At 36.6% G+C, this 19,101-nt stretch overlaps 2 protein-coding genes across 5 annotated transcripts in view; both read left to right on the forward strand.

The window, feature by feature from the left end:
- The first annotated feature begins 660 nt into the window (after nt 1–660).
- LOC307011368 (ras-related protein Rab-32) lies at nt 661–4,362 on the forward strand. Its single transcript, XM_079636928.1, has 3 exons — nt 661–1,118; nt 2,998–3,278; nt 3,391–4,362. Exons 1-3 carry the CDS (start codon nt 926–928, stop codon nt 3,568–3,570), a joined length of 654 nt encoding a protein of 217 aa, XP_079493054.1. The 5' UTR covers nt 661–925; the 3' UTR covers nt 3,571–4,362.
- A 5,347-nt stretch (nt 4,363–9,709) lies between these two features.
- Nucleotides 9,710–19,101, forward strand: part of LOC307011260 (phosphatidylinositol-binding clathrin assembly protein) — a 57,309-nt gene continuing 47,917 nt past the window's right edge. For 3 of the 4 annotated variants that reach the window (XM_079636708.1, XM_079636710.1, XM_079636709.1), the window contains exon 1: nt 9,833–11,179. In XM_079636708.1, coding sequence (XP_079492834.1) covers nt 11,050–11,179 — 130 coding nt within the window. In that variant the 5' untranslated portion in view covers nt 9,833–11,049. Of the gene's footprint in view, nt 11,180–19,101 lie in introns of all 4 variants that reach the window. The other variant, XM_079636711.1, reaches the window with a different exon arrangement.

Genomic DNA, 19,101 nt, shown 5'->3' on the forward strand with positions numbered 1-19,101 from the left:
ATGAATGAATGGAGACATAGGCCTAGCGCTTATATGTACTACACCCAAAGCGTTTTTACACCCAAAGTTTTACCTTCCCAGTTTTTAATGTTTGGCCCACTGAATAGGCTAAACAGATCAGTGGTTTGACCAATCCTTGCTTTTAATTAAAAATAACACTTTTTTAAATGCAGCAAAAGTTGTCTTAAACAAATTACAATTTTGTCATAATTTACTCACCCTCATAATTTACTCACCCTCAAAACCTGTATGAGTTTCTTTCTTCTGTTGAACACAAAAGAATATAGTTTGAAGACTGTTGGTGAGGGGGAGTAGGCCTAAATGATGACACAATTTTCATTTTTGGGTGAACTATCCTTTTAAACTGGCTAAAAGAAATATAGGCGACGGTCTATCACATGGAAATTACAGCCTAAATATTGTTTTAATACATTTACATTTAGGATGGTTGAAACATCACAAAAAGTAGAAGGCTACTTTAGTCTTGAGATTGAGACTATATATCTTAGTGTCTTGAGGTTTAATTAATTGATAAAGTTTATGTATTTTCATGTGCGCCATCTATTTGAAGTTTTATGAGCAAACACGCCATATAATCAGGATGACGGGAGCTGTAGTTTAACAGGCGAGTCTTGATAAACGCTGGACCAAAATCTCCTCCTAGTCTTAAAGTTCAGGCAGACTGTGAAGAGCTTCTTGAAGATCGGTCAGATAGGCTTAGGATTTTTTGTTTTGTTTTTGACAGCGGATCCACCGCGCATGAAAAGTTGTCGACTGGCAAATTAAGTGTGAAACTTCTCACCTCCAGTGAAACACTCAGTTTGACAACTGTCAGGCGCGCGTTAAGGCGTTTTTTGTTCTGTTTTGTAGTTTTACAAGCTTTCTTTCTTCTGCATATATTTGTCATGTAGTTTAGATTGCTGAAATGCAGCAGGAGCGGTTACTCAAAGTACTTGTCATTGGAGATTTAGGTGTGGGGAAGACTTCGATCATAAAGCGTTATGTGCATCAGATTTTTTCTCAACATTACCGCGCAACTATCGGTGTGGATTTTGCTCTGAAAGTCCTGAATTGGGATCACCGGACAGTCATTCGACTGCAGTTGTGGGACATTGCAGGTCAGTTACCGATGTAGCCTATTCCTTACCTTTGCCTGCAATGTTAGTGATTAAGTTATAGTCAGGCTTATCTAAAAACCAATAAGCCTATGTAAAGAAATGAACATATGGGTAATTGAGAGTATTTCAAGCAGTGACAGCAGTGTCCTACAATTTGACATGCTATAGCCTAGCCTACCCATTCAACAAAACATTTAAATAGTGTACAGGCTACTTAATTCCTTACATTATCCAAGCAGTTTTTAGGACATAAACTCTTGATTTAGCATAGGCCTATAAGAAAACGTTGTTTTTGTGATGTCTGTCAGATAGCCATATATTTATGTTGTACTTTTGTTTTTATACCACTTTGAATTTAATTACTGATGAAGAAAATTGAGCAAAAGCCTGAAAACTCACAAATTAACTAAAAATAATTAATAAAAACAAATTAAATGGAAATAAAATTAGATAAATGTTAAAACATGTTTAACCGTGTTTAGAAAAAAAACCAGGATGTCAGAATAATTCTTTCTAACAACCAATTTCCTAGCACTGATGTTTTATTGACCATCCACAGTGAATCTTGCACCATTGTAACATAATACTTTATCTTAAGAAAAAGAATCACACACAAAAAGACAGATGATTAATATTACTGGAGTAATGCTCTAAACATTTGGCTTGGACACATTACATATTCCAAAGCATGCCTTGTTTGGGATATTTTTTCTTCTCTCAGCTGTTGTGAGTGACAATGTGCTACTCACAGTGCTATGAATCCCTCTCTGTGTTAATGCTCAGATTAAACTAAAGCACAGGCGCAGGAATGTGTGTCCCGTGTTTATATTCACTGGTCTGGTCTCGTGCTTATATTGGTCTCATGTGAAAACACTCAAAACCTTTTCCATCGCTCTCACACGCACAAAATCGCACCAGAAAACAATGCATTAAATTCAACATGACTGACAGAATGGAATACTCAGAGATGTGTTTACAATTAGAGTTAGGTTTTTGTTTGTCATGTTTTAATAAGATGTTAAATTCACAAAAACTGCTAAGATTTAAATAAAGATTTCTATCAGCAGTTTGTTGACTGTGAAAGCATGTAATATAGATGACTGCACCCTTAAGCATGGACTTAACTGAGAAAAATAGATTGCACGACAGTCTTATCCCCAATTGAATGCAGTAGTTTATGGCCTCACAGAGGACCTTATAAGATCGAATTTCATGCTACTGCACTGCGAACCCTTAGCTGTCTAACTAGCCTCAGCCTTGATTTTCAGCATGATAATGCATTAATAGCTACATATAAGATCTTCAACAAAATAAGTTTTTTCCACCATCAGGCCGAATGGTTCTTGTTGTGAAACCGTGCTGATCCAGACATGTTTACGTCATCATGTTTTTTTCCATGTGTGGCTGTGAAATCAGGATTAGAATGGTAGTTAGAAAGTTAAAAGTTTCCAGACTAGCCACAAATTATATTTATTGACATAATATTATATGAGTAATATATTAATGAGTTTAATGAGTTAGATGAAAATATGTGTAGAAAAATACTTAAAAATAATGGTTGTAAATAATTATAAACCAGCACGGTTGAGCACAGTAAGCTAACTATGCTGAGAAATCTGGGATGAATGGTGAACCGCTCTCAAATGAATCCGTTCTGACAGATTTAAGCTTTTCCCGTGTGGTCAAGCTCATGTCATTTGTGATATGGGAAGATGTCTTGTCTGCAGTCAAGGAAACCATCCACAATTTTGAAGTTTTGCCAGTCTAAGAAAATAAAAAAATATTGTGAAATAGCACTTCAAGACCATAAAACAAGAACAAAATATGACTTAAATAATACACATAAACTATCTTTCACTTTTTTCCCCTTTATTTACAGGCCAAGAGAGGTATGGCAACATGACACGTGTGTATTACCGAGAGGCAGTAGGGGCACTTGTGGTTTTTGACATGACTCGTGCCTCCACTTTCCAAGCTGTGTTGAAATGGAAGAAAGATCTTGATTCTAAAGTTGCCCTTGGCAGTGGGCGTCCTCTGCCAGCTGTCCTGCTGGCCAACAAGTGTGACCAACAGAGACATGGTTTATGCTCCAAAATGCCTAAACTCGACAATTTCTCTAGGGACCATAATTTTGTGGGTTGGTATGAGACGTCTGCGAAGGTACAAATTTTAGGCTTTTTTTTTTTTTTTACTATTATATTAACCTTGCTAGTAGCTGCACATGTTAAAAGACATTTCTACTCATATTCTTCCTTCCTCTTTTTTTTAACAGGACAACACAAACATTGATGCAGCCATCATGTGTCTTGTGCAAAATATAATGGCCATCGACGAGGAGAATGTTCCTGTGGGATCAGACAACAGTGTACTGATCCTGCCTGCTTTTGATTATAACCTAAAAGAGCGCAGTGACTCTAGATGTTCTGCCTGCACAAAATTCCAGTCCAGCTGAAAACCCTACAGTGAATTATAGAGTAAGATGGTGAAAAGAACAGAGTGGGGAAGAAAAATACAGAGAGAGAAAAAGAGAGAGATAGGTCACACCCTTTGTTGGGCCTTCAAATTGTGCTGAAGTAAGCCTTTGTGGGAAAGACAAGACCATGAAGCCTTAACACTTATATGCACTTACATTTACACATGCCAAAAACAACAATGTCATCAATAAAACATGCAGCGTTTACACAGAGTTTTCTCTGATAAATACTTAATGTTAGACTCACAACTAAATAAAGCTCTTGCAGCAGGAAAGCAGTGTGCACATCTGCATCTAAAGCCTCAGACTTGAAATGTGTGCATGCATTTACATAGTGTGGAAGTGTGCTGTTTTAAATCCAATCTACAATAAGCTCATGTACACTCAACAGATACAGAGGCTCAAAAACACAGTTAATGTCACCATGAAATCAAAATGGACATTTTTTTTTAATGGTATAGGCTATTCATTATAAATAATTTATCCGTGCACATCAATACTTTTTTAAAATTCATGTGCCCTCGTAATCGTTAATCAAAATAACTTCCCCTCCTGACATCTCTTTGATGACATGTTTACCACAACCATCCAATCTATTCCCGATAGATCCTTTACATAGACTGCGATGGCGCTTTTCCACAGTTATCAACATCGCAAATCGAATAATTTTTTTCATATTTTCATAAAAAAATAAAAAGTTATACACATTATGTTATTACCTTGTCAGTAAATGTCAAGAAACAAATTAATGCTGTATCTTTATCTCAGACCAACAAAATCAATCTTTATTTTTTCCCTTTTTTGGAAAATCTGGAAACTCTATTACAGATTTTTTTCTTTTGCTATTGGATCAAATTGAAAAATAAATATTTGCTGTTGTCTCCCGTTCACCGTTATAGAAGTTTACCCAAGTATAACAGCTTCCGCTTCTGAGAACTCCTGGAAATGTGACAGAACCAAGTCCCGCCCTACTTTTTTGTTTAGTTTGAGAAGCCGTTTCATTTGGATATATACGTCACAATAGGGAAGAAAAGACTATTACAACTTCCGTTTCATGCCATAAGTGCCATTGCTGCCTATCAACCTGAGATATTTTTGGAATTTTTGGACAGATGCAGACCAAAGATGGAAAGCCCATCTGAACCAACAACAACACCTTGACCAAATACTGCCTGTAGTGCTTTTCGAGATATGCCTGCACACATGACAGTATTTAACTTGTAATAGCTTATATATATATATATATATATAAGTTATTATTTGACGTGTAAAAGGTACTTTATATGTTTTATTGGTTTGTGGGATCAAGGATGATGTAAGATCTTGAAATGTAATGGTTTTATATGAATAAAATTCAAGGAAAAGCAGTCATGTGTCAGCACGCAAAATATATTCCATTACTGTCATGAAATTCACACAGTCAAGTGTTATGTCTGTGTGCGTCCATATGCAAAAAAATGGAAAGCAATTGCTTCAGACGAGTAATTGCTGTGAATTGTCTCGGCTGACTCTGAGGAGGCGCGTGCCTGTAAATGTGTCACTGGATGTTTGAATGTTTTTATGTCATCACCCATATGCTTTCTGTCTGCTCACAGCAGCCATTTTACACTGTCTGTTTACCATGTCTGTGTTGTCTGACTTGCCATAATCCACTGATTTTCCATCTGTCTACTAAACAGGCTTCACTTTTCCCACATTATCTGAGGAAGTGTTTTGGACGGTGTAACTCTATCTGTATAATTGCATCTTGTAGCTACAAGGTGTTTATCATCTCACAGTATTAATCATGTCTCAATTGTTTATCTCTGCTTGTTGGACTGCTTTAGTCCTCTTTGCCTCATAAGAGTCTGCCACAGAGCGTGTCTAACAGTGACCTTTAACTAAGCCCACTTTTTATTCAGAGGACATGATGATGAATAATTTTATGGCAACTTATGACATAAGTCTTTCCACAACAACGAAACTGACTTAGCCAACATGTCGCTCATGAACGTGTACAAAGCTTGAGCAATGCAAAGCTTAATTAATAGGCTTTAATTATAAATTAAAAATAAATTAAAATTAAATAAATTAAAGGTATGTACTTATTTAAATCATTTTTAAATTTAGTGGTCATAATATTAAAAAGACTTGAAGTTGTGTCCCTAGAATATGAATAAACCGTTACCATCATTATTCCTCTTATTAAAATGGTGTACAACTCTATAAATTAAAAAAAATAACTCCTGCTAGGCTTGTCAGCAGGTCTTCGTGTGATAATGCTTAAAATCTTAAAAATATATATTTTTTAAATGGAAAATAATCCATTATGCGATGACACTTAATCATAAGAATAACCCCCAGAAAAGATAATTGCACAAATGCTTAAGAACAAGTGAGGCGTGATTTCTTTCCAGCGTTATTAATTGTGCATCTGAAGGGTGATGATAGCTACTCTATGATTTTGAGAGGTAATTGCACAGGTTATCGTTTGGAATATGCTGTGAGCGGTGAGCTGGACGTGCTAATGATAGAGCATTAGAGCATCGCACAGTGCTGTAACTGTAAACGTGTTGTAGTATTTCCAGAGTTGGGCAATAATTGTTGGTCTGACAGCATCCCCGGAGGATAGGATATTGATCGCTTTACAGGTATGTTGTAGTAAAACCGCGAATAGAGCAAGGAGTGCTACTTGCTCCTTCGACACTCCAGAATATGCGATAGTGTCACGCCGCGTTGTCATAAGGCTACGGACTGAGCAAAGGGAATTCCGTAAAAGTGCTTTGGTCAGGAAACTGTTTGGCTACCGGCTTTCTGCTCATCGTTGGGGATGTCGAAAGGTTGACGACTGTTGGGACCAAATCACCTTTGAAAAAAACGGAAAGAGAGGCGGTGTAATTTGTTTTCTTGAAATCAAGTTTGAGCAGATATTTTGGTAAGCAGCAGCACAACTGAGGGACGGTGGTATGTCTGCCTATCCAAAACAGGCCAGTCAGAAGTGATCAATCAAAAGTAAATTATAATTTTCAAAAATAAAATAAAAAAGATTGTTTTGCTGCCTCCAAGGACGACAGCAACAGAGCGGTAAAACTCTACAGGCTACATAATGCTGTGGATGGGGACAGAATTGCTGCTTCTTTTTATTTCCCCATTGAATTCAGGTAGGATACTGCCTTGAATCATTTGCTTATAAAATATTGTTTATATTGTCCATTGTGTTGTTATTATTGCTTTTTATCTTATCAGACAGCCTCCCTCTTCATTTATTAATCTCGTAAGTGTAACAGTTATTATTAATTGTATGCTGTGTCTATTAACTGGTGTATCTATTCTGTTATATAAAAGTGTTTCAGTGAATTTCAAGGTGGACCTGTAAAATTAATAGAAAAAGTCACAAAACAACCTGAAATAACACACATCTTCATTAATACATACAAGCCTTATAAAGAAATAAAATGAATACATGTGCATTATGCAATACAATGTAAAAAAGAAGATGGCCTTTTTAAAAATATAATTTGATACTTTAATGACTCATGACTGGGTTAGTGGACATTTTTGTAGGTGCATACAAAAAAAAATCACTAAACAATACAAATTTCATTAATTAAATAATAAACTGTCCACAAACAGAGATTTCAACAGTAGTTAAAATATTACTAATAGACCATGATGATATGATTTTTATAATAAATTAATTGCTAAATAAAACTCAGCTTGTCTCTTTTCAATCCACCACAGCACAGCTCTCTGAACTACCCACAGTAATGGACAGTGACATGCTCACTGAATTCGCATACCAGCCTGGGCCATCGTACCTGAGTCTGATCCTGTTGGTCCTGGCCGTGGGACTGTCCGGCAGTGTTTACCTCTGCGTGCTGCGGTACATTTGCACCGGCTGCTGCCAGCCTGTAGTTGTTGGACCTGAAGATGAGAGCATGTCAGGAATTGTGTGATAGCAATCTTCATGACTGTTTATGTTAGCTTGCGTGCAACAGCAAATCATAATTTTTTTTCATTCATGTAACAGAGTTGAAGGCTCATCTTTAAGGACATCAGAATGTTATTGTTAGATAGAATGGGCATTATACATTTTTTGTGACGTTCCTCATTTGTATGTCACTTTAGATAAAAGTACCTGCTACATGATCACTAAATTCACAGTTCAAAGGCCTGACATGTTGGCAGTGAATGCATTAATTTAGCCTCTAAAGAATCAGACATGTGACTATGTGGATGATGCAAATATTGACTGAACGAAAGTGAGGGGTTAACCATTTAAGCAGGTTTTGGATGGTCTGTCAATCAAGAGAAATCCTTCTCACAAATCCTCTGTTTGCATTGATCTGACAGTCAGTGCCACATGTATACTTCCAGTCAATGTAAAGAGCTTTTTTAAATACAAGGACTAACAAAATTGAAACCATTTATGTGAAAAATGCACATTTTCTAATTTCTTGGTCCACAGAATTTATGAATTTGTATATTTAAAGTGATCCAGATTTTTTTTTTTAAGAATAAAGTGATCCATAAAGTGATGCAATGCATCGTTCTATTACATTTAATGGCAGAATCTGAACTATAACATGTTATTTACATATCAACATCTCTTGTTTCATTATGCTCCCTGGGGAAGTGATCAGTTGCCAAGGGCTACTGCTGGATCTAGTTGCCATGGAAATAATTGCATCTGCTTACCTCTAGATGGGGCTGACACACCAGCTGTTCACATCGCCTAACTGCCAGTAGGCCTATTCAAAAATGTACTAGATCTTGTAGAAATACTTTTGTAGATTACTTAAATATTGCGTGTGTGTTCCAGTGTAAACACATGAATGTTCATTGCAAATGCATTGTCTTTGTGCACAAGAATACCCCAGCGTGAATAGTCTTTTAGTAATTTTATAGTAATTTTGTCAAAACAGCTATAGCAAAAAACAGGTTTACTTAAACAAATGTCTTGTCTTTGTTCAGCTAGCTCTGAGGTTTAGCCAGAGTGTCATCAGTTTTTAAAGTACACTATATAGCCATATGTGACAGTTCAAATAAAGCTATTTATACATACAAAGTTTATTTCAAAACAATACATGTTCTCATGCTCCTCCCAAATGAAGTCGATGGTTGACACCATTGTGGTTTTAAACCACTTCCTCATACAGAAAGGTGTGTTGAATGTTGTACTTTCCCTTAGAAACATTTCCTTTTTGCTCACACCATCTTTGACTCTGACACTGGGTTTTATTGCTTTAGAGGTCACAGGTCATTGTTTTTATTTAAGTGCTATTCATTTGTTCACTCCATAATTGTAGTATTTATACATCTAATAAAATAAAAAAGGTTCAAGTAAAATGTGTGAAATGTTTGTTTATCTATTGTATTTTGTAACTTGCCATATAATGCCTTTTGTTGAATCTATATGTGTATTTATAATGTATTTTATTTTAATTGTATTATTTAATTTATTATTTAATTGTTTATAGTGTTTCATTAAAGTATTATTTCACTGTAAAAAAAGTATGATCAATAAGTTGACAACATGTTTTTACAGTGCTTAAAACTTCAAAATAAGTTGATCAATTTTCAACTTTTTTTTTTTTTTTTTTTTACAAGTTATACAAGATAACAAGTCTCACTGTTAGACAACGAGTAGCTCAGTGACTGATTGTTTTATTCTGATTTCCAAATAGGCCTACGTGGAATTCAAACAAGATCCTTGATCAAAACATTCTACTTAAATTACATTAGCCTTCGTTAAATACCTATATAAAATGTATCCCATGAAAACATAAAATATGTTTTATTCGATAAAAAGCCATGTCATTCAAAAACATTATTGATTCCCAAGCTGGATTTTTGAGTCCCTAACGGCTAATGATTGAACTGCAGGTCAGGAAGTTCGCGAAGTTGTGATGTCAACTGGAAATGCCAAATTAAATTACATTTTTTGATAGTTAAAAAAATAATAATAATGTGTAAATGAATAAAAAAAAAATATACAAACTGCTATAGGCTATATATATATGTATATATCAATATATATCTACATATATTATTCGTTATATTTATTCAAATGGTTTTCAAAAGCAATCTTCATTTGTGGAATAACTGTCAAAAAAGTAGGCTATCACAACAAGAGTTTGGGTAAGAAGTGGCAACGCTATTTCCCACGAACGAGTGAACGCCACTTGCTCCCGCCCAATCAAACTCCAGCTCCTCGTTCACCTGATCACAGCGAAGCCATTTTGTCCTGAACGGCTCCGCCAGCGCATTCTTCACCAAACCGGAATAACACAGAGCTGACAGTTCGAACCACAACCACAGATACAGAGACAGACAGGGGGTTATAGCTAAACCACCCCTCAATTCAGTCCCAAGCAACTCGACGTCTGTCGTTCTCACCACGGGCGGAACCGTGTCGTATACGCGGACTAAAAGGAGACTTTAAGCGGGACGGAAGGGCAGAGAACCAGGCATCCGGTTAGACGCGCTGGCTCACCGGGCTGGAGTCCAACTTGAGCCGGACACTTTCAGCTGTCTTCGTCGCGATGCACGCTGGACTTCTTTTTAACAACAATTACCATTCTTTTTGAAGATTATGTGTTATCTAGGAATATCTTAGGCTCGAGCAGGATTTGTTTTTGTTAGTAACGTTAGTTGTCTAAATATAAGAAAGCTGGAGCAATAATTCAAGCTCAGATGTGATTTATCTACTCAGCTGGCTGGGCAGATAGTTTAGGTTGTTGATTAGATAAATCGCCTAAATTGATTGGTTACGTAATACTTTTGTTTTGTTACCTGTATAGTTACATTTTTGAGTTAATCCACCTTTCTTACCGCCTCTTTGCCAAGTCACTTATAGGGTTTGGTTTGTATGTCTATGCATATTTCTCGCAAGAAAACCTGTCAGAGTTCTTGACTTGATACCAGTGTAATAGCAGGTTTATACAGGCAAGAATGAACAGTTTCGCTTATCTGATCTCAATCTAGTTTGCTGGCGCGTCTTATATCCAGTTTGTTTTCTTTTAAAAGGTCTTAATTGGTGAGGCTCAAGCTGGCTGACAGGTGATCTTTTCTGCCTGAATCCTCTGAGCTGGCCTGACCGATAGCTATGACATTTTCCAACAGTTGTTTTGTATCTTCAGACTTCAATGATACCAGTATCTGTTCTTGGTGCCAATGGTGTATGAGTAATATTAGCTAACAAAAGTTTAGATCCCCCTCCAATTTAGTTACGGCATATCTAGTTGTGACATTTTTACTAGTTAAGTCAACTTTTCCTTCCCTTTTTTTTTTAACTTCAAGTGTATCAATTAGTGCCAGTTGACTTGGTGGCGGTTCAAACGTATCAAACTGCATCAAGTCAGTGTATTTTTGTAAAATTGTCAACTCCTATACTAGATAGTTGTGAGAATACACGCGTCTACAGTGAGACCAGGTCAAGTTTAGTGTTGATTTTTCGTATCTCAGAGCTGAATAAAAATGTCAGGACAGTCCATCACGGATCGCATCGCTGCGGCCCAGCACAGCATGACTGGATCAGCCATCAGCAAAGCTCTCTGCAAGGCCACAACGCATGAAGTCAGTGGACCAAAAAAGAAACACCTTGATTGTGAGTATGCCAAAAAGATAAAAAAAATCCTGTATTTGTACTTGCACAGTCTCTTCGCAGGTATTCTTGGGTGCTTTTAAAAAGCTCAAAGTGTTACTGCATCCCTGGCATGCAGTTCCACTAGCCTTGGCTTGCACATCCTCAGCTGTCTGGACACCAGTGATGAATTGGAACATGCTCGTGATGGGAATGCTGATCTGTCTTAAGACGCTGTCAGTTCAAGGAGCTGATGCCACTGTAACGCGGCAGTATAGGGTCATTTACTGACTTTGTGGCCCATTTTATGTTTTTTGTAATTACATATGCGTTTTTGCAGCAATGTTGAAGCAGTTATGTCATCATACAGTCAGCTTATTTATTAATATCTGCTTCATAATAACCACTTCTGCTTGAATCAGTAATTGCAGCTGTCAGGGTTTCTGATACATCGTGTTTGAAGTCATGTGGTGTGCGTAATGTCTTCACGTCTTGTGTGATCCCTCTTTAACAGTCATCGTCGAGATGGTGTGGGAGCGATGAAGGTCAATACAGGCGTGTGTGCATTGAGGCATTGATTCTCTTGACAAAAGCAGAGTTAATGCAGAATGCAGCACGTCAGTTTCGTTTTCACATAGGCAGTGTCTAAAGAGATTACGAACAGAGGGCTGCTGAAGTATTTGTACGACTCGTGTCTGACATTCTGAACACAGACAAATGCATCTTGGTGCAAAATGCTCTTCATCAAGGGATTTCTTTCTTATTAGACCTTTATCTGTGATTCCCCCGATGGAACGAGGGAGGCTGGCTGCTTCGGCACCTGTCGTGCTGTAAAACCACAGGCTGACTTGCAGCCAAGCAAACGAAAAAACCTGATTGGTTTGTTTTATGTTTGTGTCTTTGATTCGTCAGTGTTTGCAGAACACAGCCTCATGTTTTGTCTGGATTTGTTTCCTGTGTTAGCCACTGGGTTATGTGGCCTAGTACGGTAGTCTGTCCCGATCTGCCAGCTTCATTGCTGCTGTTTTAATCTTGCAAACACTGCATAACACAATATTTTCAGAATTACACAAGGTCAAGTGTTGCTTACTTCCTCTTTTTTTTTTGCTCAAAGCAGAGAAGTACTATCCAGAAAACATTTCCACATGACTTGCTCTAACCGGTTCTTAGAATTGGGGAATTTCAGAAGCCTGACGTATGTTGTGTCAAGACCATATACGTCATAATTATTTATTAGGATGCATTTGCATCATATTGGTTATCGGCTGATATTAGAGATTTTCTTTGCAATTTATTCATGTTGGTTGATATTGGAATTTTTTTGTGACGGGTAACATTTAGATTACTTTTGCCGTCATCTAATGCTCAATTAAAGGCATTCTTTTAAAACACAATTGAATAACGTGTAATCTTTAACACATCTCAAAAAGAATATCTATTTTTAATTTTGTAATCTGTATATTTATAAGGGTGAATTTGAGCAACACAACATTATAAATGGTTTAATTTTTAGTTTGTTTTTATTTATTTAGACATAAAACATAGTACAATTTTAATGTATCAACATTTATTGGTTATTATTAGCCATAACTTTCAAATAATTATTGGTTTATGTGTTGTGTATCTGCCAGAATTGTAATATTACTGCATCCCTATCATTTATCATAGTTATCTCCCAGATTAAGCCCAGTGTTCATTCATTGCTTTTTCATTTTGGCTTAAGCAGTCTGTGAGATTGGAAATTTAGATGGCTAACAAAGAAGTAAATGTCAATGTGACACTTTTTTCTCTCTCTTTTGAAGATTCTATCTTGTATTGTTTAGTTTTGTCCAGTTTGCATTCACTTTCCTGTTCTTTGCAAACAGCAGTGAGATTTGTACTGAGTCAACAAACAGATTTTGCTCTCTGACCTCTTTGGAAGCCGCGAGTGGGACACTGTTTTTTGGTAGAACTTGAGCTTACTGAACTGGGATCTGTGCTCAGTCTTACATTCTAACCAGTAAGCAAACTGGGGAATTGTTCTCAGATTGGTACAAAAATGACACTGCCACATGTCTCAGTTTCAGATTTCTCACTGAACATTTACAGGACCTCTTGATGGATATTGCACACAAAAATGACAAAAGAAGGCTTAAATCAACATATCCATAAATTGACTTGATTTAATGCAATTTTGGGGTGACGGGTAGCACTGGATTTTATTAGTCCACTGGGGAAAATGTTGTGTTTACAAATAACTAAGCAGCTTTAATGAGAGTTTCTGAGTAAGAACTAATAGCCCTAGCTAAGTTTGGAAGCTTTGTAGCATCGTATTTTTGAGAGCCATTCAATAGTTTTTTTCTTCAAGAGTTTCATTTGTTTCTGAGTATATGTATAGGCTATATGTATGTGTGTATGTATATATAAATATTACGGGTGGGGGAAAAAATCAAACTTCTGCCTATTCGCATTGATTCACACATTTCAAAAATCGATATTCTAAATTGTTATATAAACCTCGCTGTAGCCTACTACTTAAAGTTATTGACACGTTAGAGTGTTATTAATCACAATAAGCCACGAAAAATTCTTGCGCTGACAGACACACAGCCGAAGCTGATTAATTAGTAGATTTTTTTTTATTGTTTATTTATTTTCATTTTATTTACCAGTTTTATATTTGCAAAAGTTTTTATTTATGTATCAAGGAATTTTATTTAGTAGTTTTTCTATTTGTCTCAGGGCTGCCTTTCTTTCTCTGCCAGTCATGTGTGTAATGATTGCGGTCAGCTTATAAGGCCTATATATGCATAGCCTATATAAAGCATGTATATTTTTTTATGTATTTTCTCTCCTGTTCATGTAAAGAGCTGTTACTTTGACAATTGTGTTGCATATAGTCACATATAATTAGGGGCCGACCAATATGCGTTTTTCAGGACCGATACCGATTATTGCAGATCACGTAGACCGATAACCCATATTTTGAACCGCTATGTGTAGGGTGGGGGATATGGCAAAAATATCATATCACGATTTTTTTCAGGAAAATTACGATTCACGATTTTATCACGATTCCTTTTCATGTTGGTTTTACTATTTTGCAAGTGACTGAGCATTACAGCCAAACTAATGTCCCTATTTTAAAAACAAAGCCTTAGGTAACAAAATATAAAATAAAAAAAGAATGGCAGACATTTAGGCCAAAGTGGCGAAGATAAAAATTATTTGTCATTTTCTTTGTTAATAAAAATTAAGAACAAAGAAAAGATACACATACACAACTTAATATACAAATGAAATAAACAGTGCTTTATTTTTTCAGCTACAGTAGGTGTATTTAACAGCATTGAAGAAAGTAATTAAATGAACAAATATGAAAATAAAACACAAAAGACTTCACTGTATAAATTGTACATTGATTCTTATTAAAGCTACTATTAAAGTTCTCAGTCAAGAGCAGTGAGTGTTTTGCTCTTTGTATTTTGTTGTTTTATTAACAGGGATAGTTCTCCCAAAAATTTTAATTGTCATTATTTACTCTCTCAAGACGTTTCAAACCCGAATAAGTCTCCCTCTTCTGTTGAAAATAAAAGTTATTTGGAAGAATGTGGGTAACAAAACACTTGATGTACCCCAGTGACTTCCATAATTTTTTCCTACTATGGTAGTCAATGGGGACCAGAAAACGCCCGGTTAGCCACACTCCTCAAAATATCTTCTTTTGTGTTCAGCACAAGAAAGAAATTAATACATGTATGGAACAACTTTAGAGTGAGTGAGTAAATAATGACAGAATTTTTATTTTTGGGTAACTATCCCTTTAAAGGTTGTATCAGCGATTTCAGGCGCAAAAATAAATAATCACATTCATCTAATCTTTCCTAACGATCCGCTAGCTGCCCGCCCCATAAGCAAGCTGTCAAAAAAAAACGCGTCTCTGTAGGCAGCCTCTGAGATCTGCACACAAAAACAATCGGTTTCACAAACACTCAAAATCAAAATAAATAGGCCTAGTGTTCAACCAATCACCGACAGGGACTGGGTGTTGTGAGGTTTTGCGCTCGTGCTCTCAGCCCTCACAACACCCAGCCCCTGTCGGTGATTGGTTGAACACTATTTATTTTGGTTTTGAGTGGTTGGTAAAGGCAATTGTTTTTGTGTGCAGATCTCAGCAATCGTATCTCGATCTCAGAGCCTAGGCTGCCTACAGAGATGCGTTTTTTTGACAGCTTGCTTATGGGGCGGGCAGCTAGCGGATCGTTAGGAAAGATTAGATGAATGTGATAATTTATTTTTGCGCCTGAAATCGCTGATACAACCTTTAAGGACAAGCGGCAGCATGTTTACTATTAGGGCTACTGTCACTTTAAGATCGGCACGCAACGAGTCTAATATAGAGAGCCTTAGTCCCGCCCCTCCGCTTCCGTCTCATGGGACTTTATTTCGGAAAAAATATGTATGGTAGTCAATGGCGAGAAACAACTTATCTTTTTATTCCGTCCGAACTGAGCCCTGAATTACACATATGATGTTTGTCAATTTAAAATATAACTATGAAAGTCAAGAAAGTTGCAGTTTGTCATAAAACAGAAGAGTAACATTTAGTTTTATGTGAAAATCGCTCAATGAACTACATCTCTCGTCTCGCACTATACGTCATCGTTGCTCGTGTGTGTGGAGTCTGGTACAACACACTCAGGCATCACGGCGTAACGTTACGATTATATCGTAAGACTATAGAAAACATGACAGACGTTAGCTTCAGTAAAGTTAGCTTCATTCATTGAGAGAAAAGGTATGATGTCACATTTGCGCCTTTTCGGTTTGTAGTCTTTGTAATTACTTATTTTCACAGTCTTATACCTCAACAGTTTTACATCAAACTGCGACTTTCTTGACTTTAAAATGTATATTGTAAATTGCCAAACATCATATGTGTAATTCAGGGCACAATTCAAACAAGATAAAAATATTTGTTGTCTCTCGCCATTGACTACCATACAATATTTTTCCCGAAATAAGGTCCCATGGTTGTCAACCGGAAGGGGAGGGACTTAGGCTCTCTATACACACATTTGACAAGCAGATTTTCTCTCAATTTTTTTGTTGTTCTTTCACTTTAGACATAACCAACTTTGTTTATGTAAACCTTGTGTGTATTTGACAGTATTAGCACAATGAGACTCGAAAGATAACTTGGTTCAGTAAGCGCTGTTAGACAGGCTTTTAGTGCATGTGCGCGTCAGGTGTTTGCACTCAGAAAAGCGCTCGATAGAACAGCGTATCAGCAGCGAATGACATGTGTAACCGGCAAGGCTTTAAAGCACATGCAAATAATACAATTTTATGAACTACAGTGTCCCGTTCCTCTGCATTTCATGTGAATATATACGTCGCGCTGTACAGTATGTTGAGATGAAGGCGCCAGAACTGCAAACTAGTAGAATGCACAATCCTACGATATTTCTTCAAAAGCAGATCGTGGAGACATTTTAATCGTCCACGATCAAAAATCATGATATCGCACACCCCTACCCTCATGTCACGATTCGATACATATCGCGATACTGAACTCTTGATAAAATATTATTGCTATAGCCTACTGTATACTCCAAGACATATGGGAAATGGCCAACAAAAATTTTACTGTTGATTAAAATGCTAAATTTGGTATTACGTTGGGAGTGGAAATAATGGGCTTTGACTTGGTGCTGGTAACCCAATGCACAGGACAATGGTGACACCAGAATCTAAAAAAATATTCATGATTCTGAAGCTAAAAATACAGAAATATTTTAGACTAATATGTTTGCACTCTGTCACTGACTAGATAAATTTAAAATAATGTAGGCTACTTTTTACTGGTAACATAATACATTTGGCATTATCAGGAGTGGACCCACAAATATTCCCCCCATTGCAATATATAGCCTATACAAATAAATACATTTAGACCATTTAACTTAATGATTGCTATCAGGATGTTAACCAGCATAACAAAAAATGTTTCTGGAACAAATCACCTACCCTGCCTTTAACTCCGACAGCCCTAAATTCAAACCGAAATTTTCTTCACACAGTGTGAGTTGCAGATTTTGATTGACACGATATAATCGTTCCTGGTTATAGGCCTATAGTGAAAATAATTACTTTTATCAAACCTGTATTTGAATTGAAAATTGTTTTTTTACAGTCATTTTATGGTTTACAATGTTACCATAGACACTGCTTTTCCCTGCCCAATGTGCCCATATAGTATTAATTGTTTTTGTGCAGGTCTTAAAAAGCATTTAAGTTGATGCAGATACCATTCTTAAGATTGATTATTTGACTAGTCATTCAGTTAACCCACCAGACTAATTGATTTTGAATGTGTGTGGTTCTGCTATGCCTAAAGCAGACTTTTACGCCCATAGTCAATAATCCTGAGACTATCCAACTAGCAGCAGTCTGAATCTGGAGTGTGTCAGGGTTAAAGGTGAAGTGCTTCTGATTTAGAACTAGACAGCTGAAATGATGCTGTGCAGCAAAGACAAAACAGCCATTCTCAAACATGTCTTGGGAAATACCACCCAGCCTTTCAGAATACAGATTACCCTTCAGGATGCTTTGTCCACTGTTTACATCCATCAGCTCTGCAAGAGCAAATTGCTCCACAGATAAGTAGCTTTTACTTATGAACTCATTGTAATTTTGTGGATGATGGATGTTTGTATTTGTATTTATTAAGCACCAAAGCATGTTGTATTAGAAGCAAGCAAGCAGAAATAGAGCCAGGAGCTACGGTACGTTGACTGTAGGGCTGGGTACCGAGTCTCGATACTTTTTAGGTACCGACCGAATTGCCTCGATACTATCGAGTATCGAAAAATGACATGTTGTTCGGTTCCAGATTTCGATACCTAAGGAGTTAACTCGTCAACGGCAGCGCTCAAACAAATACATATGAAATGCACAACGACGCACATAAATGCAAACTCTATTCACACGAAACGCGCGGAACTCTCCGCGCACACTCATATGAGACGCGCGCGCGCACGCACAAACTCTCGACACGCATACTTATGAGACGCGAGCACACACGCACACACACACACACAAACTCTCCGCGCACATATTCATATGAGATGCGAGCACACACACATAATACCTTAAAGATGTGGAAAAGTCGATCAAAAGTGTGGGTACATTTGTCCAGGCTCGATGCCAACAGCGCGCGATGCAGTATTTGCGGTAAAATAATTGCTGCAAAGACCGGTACCACGACAAATAGGATGAAGACCTTGACAGTGCACGGAGTAAACATCAGAGCAGAAAGTTGCTCCGTCTTCGACTGGTAAATGAAGAGATACCTTGTTGATCACTCGGACAGTGTTTATATTGCAATAAATAATAACCTACTGAAAGTACACTGCCGTTCAAAAATGTGTTGGTATAGTCAGATTTTTTTTTTTCAGTAAGGATGCATTAAAGTTATCAAAGGTGACATTAAAACATGTGTAATGTTACAAAATATTTCGTTTTTAAATAAATGCTTTTCTTTAGAATGTTTTATTCATCAAAGAATCATGAAAAAAATTGTCATAGTTTCCAAAATATTAAGCAGCAAACTGTTTTCATATTTCTGAAGGGTCATGTGACACTGAAGTAATGATTTTGGAATAAATTACATTTTGAAAAATATAAGAGATACGATTTTAAATTGTAATACTATTTCGCAATATTACTAAAGTTTTACTGTATTTTTTTATTTAAAAATTCAGCTTTGGTGAGCATGAGCGCTTTAGAAAACATTTTTTGTTCCTTTGTGCACTGGCTAAGGAGCATGTGTCAAACTGAAAAAATAAAACTAAATAAATAAAAAATAAAAGTTTTTCTGAGGTAATATCTTATGTAATCTTGTTAAAATGGATTTCATAAAATTGGTATCGAAAAAAAGTATCGTTAGGAACCGGTATCGAAAC

The sequence above is a fragment of the Phoxinus phoxinus genome (assembly GCF_949152265.1).
Source record: "Phoxinus phoxinus genome assembly, chromosome: 2".
NCBI lineage: Eukaryota > Metazoa > Chordata > Actinopteri > Cypriniformes > Leuciscidae > Phoxinus > Phoxinus phoxinus.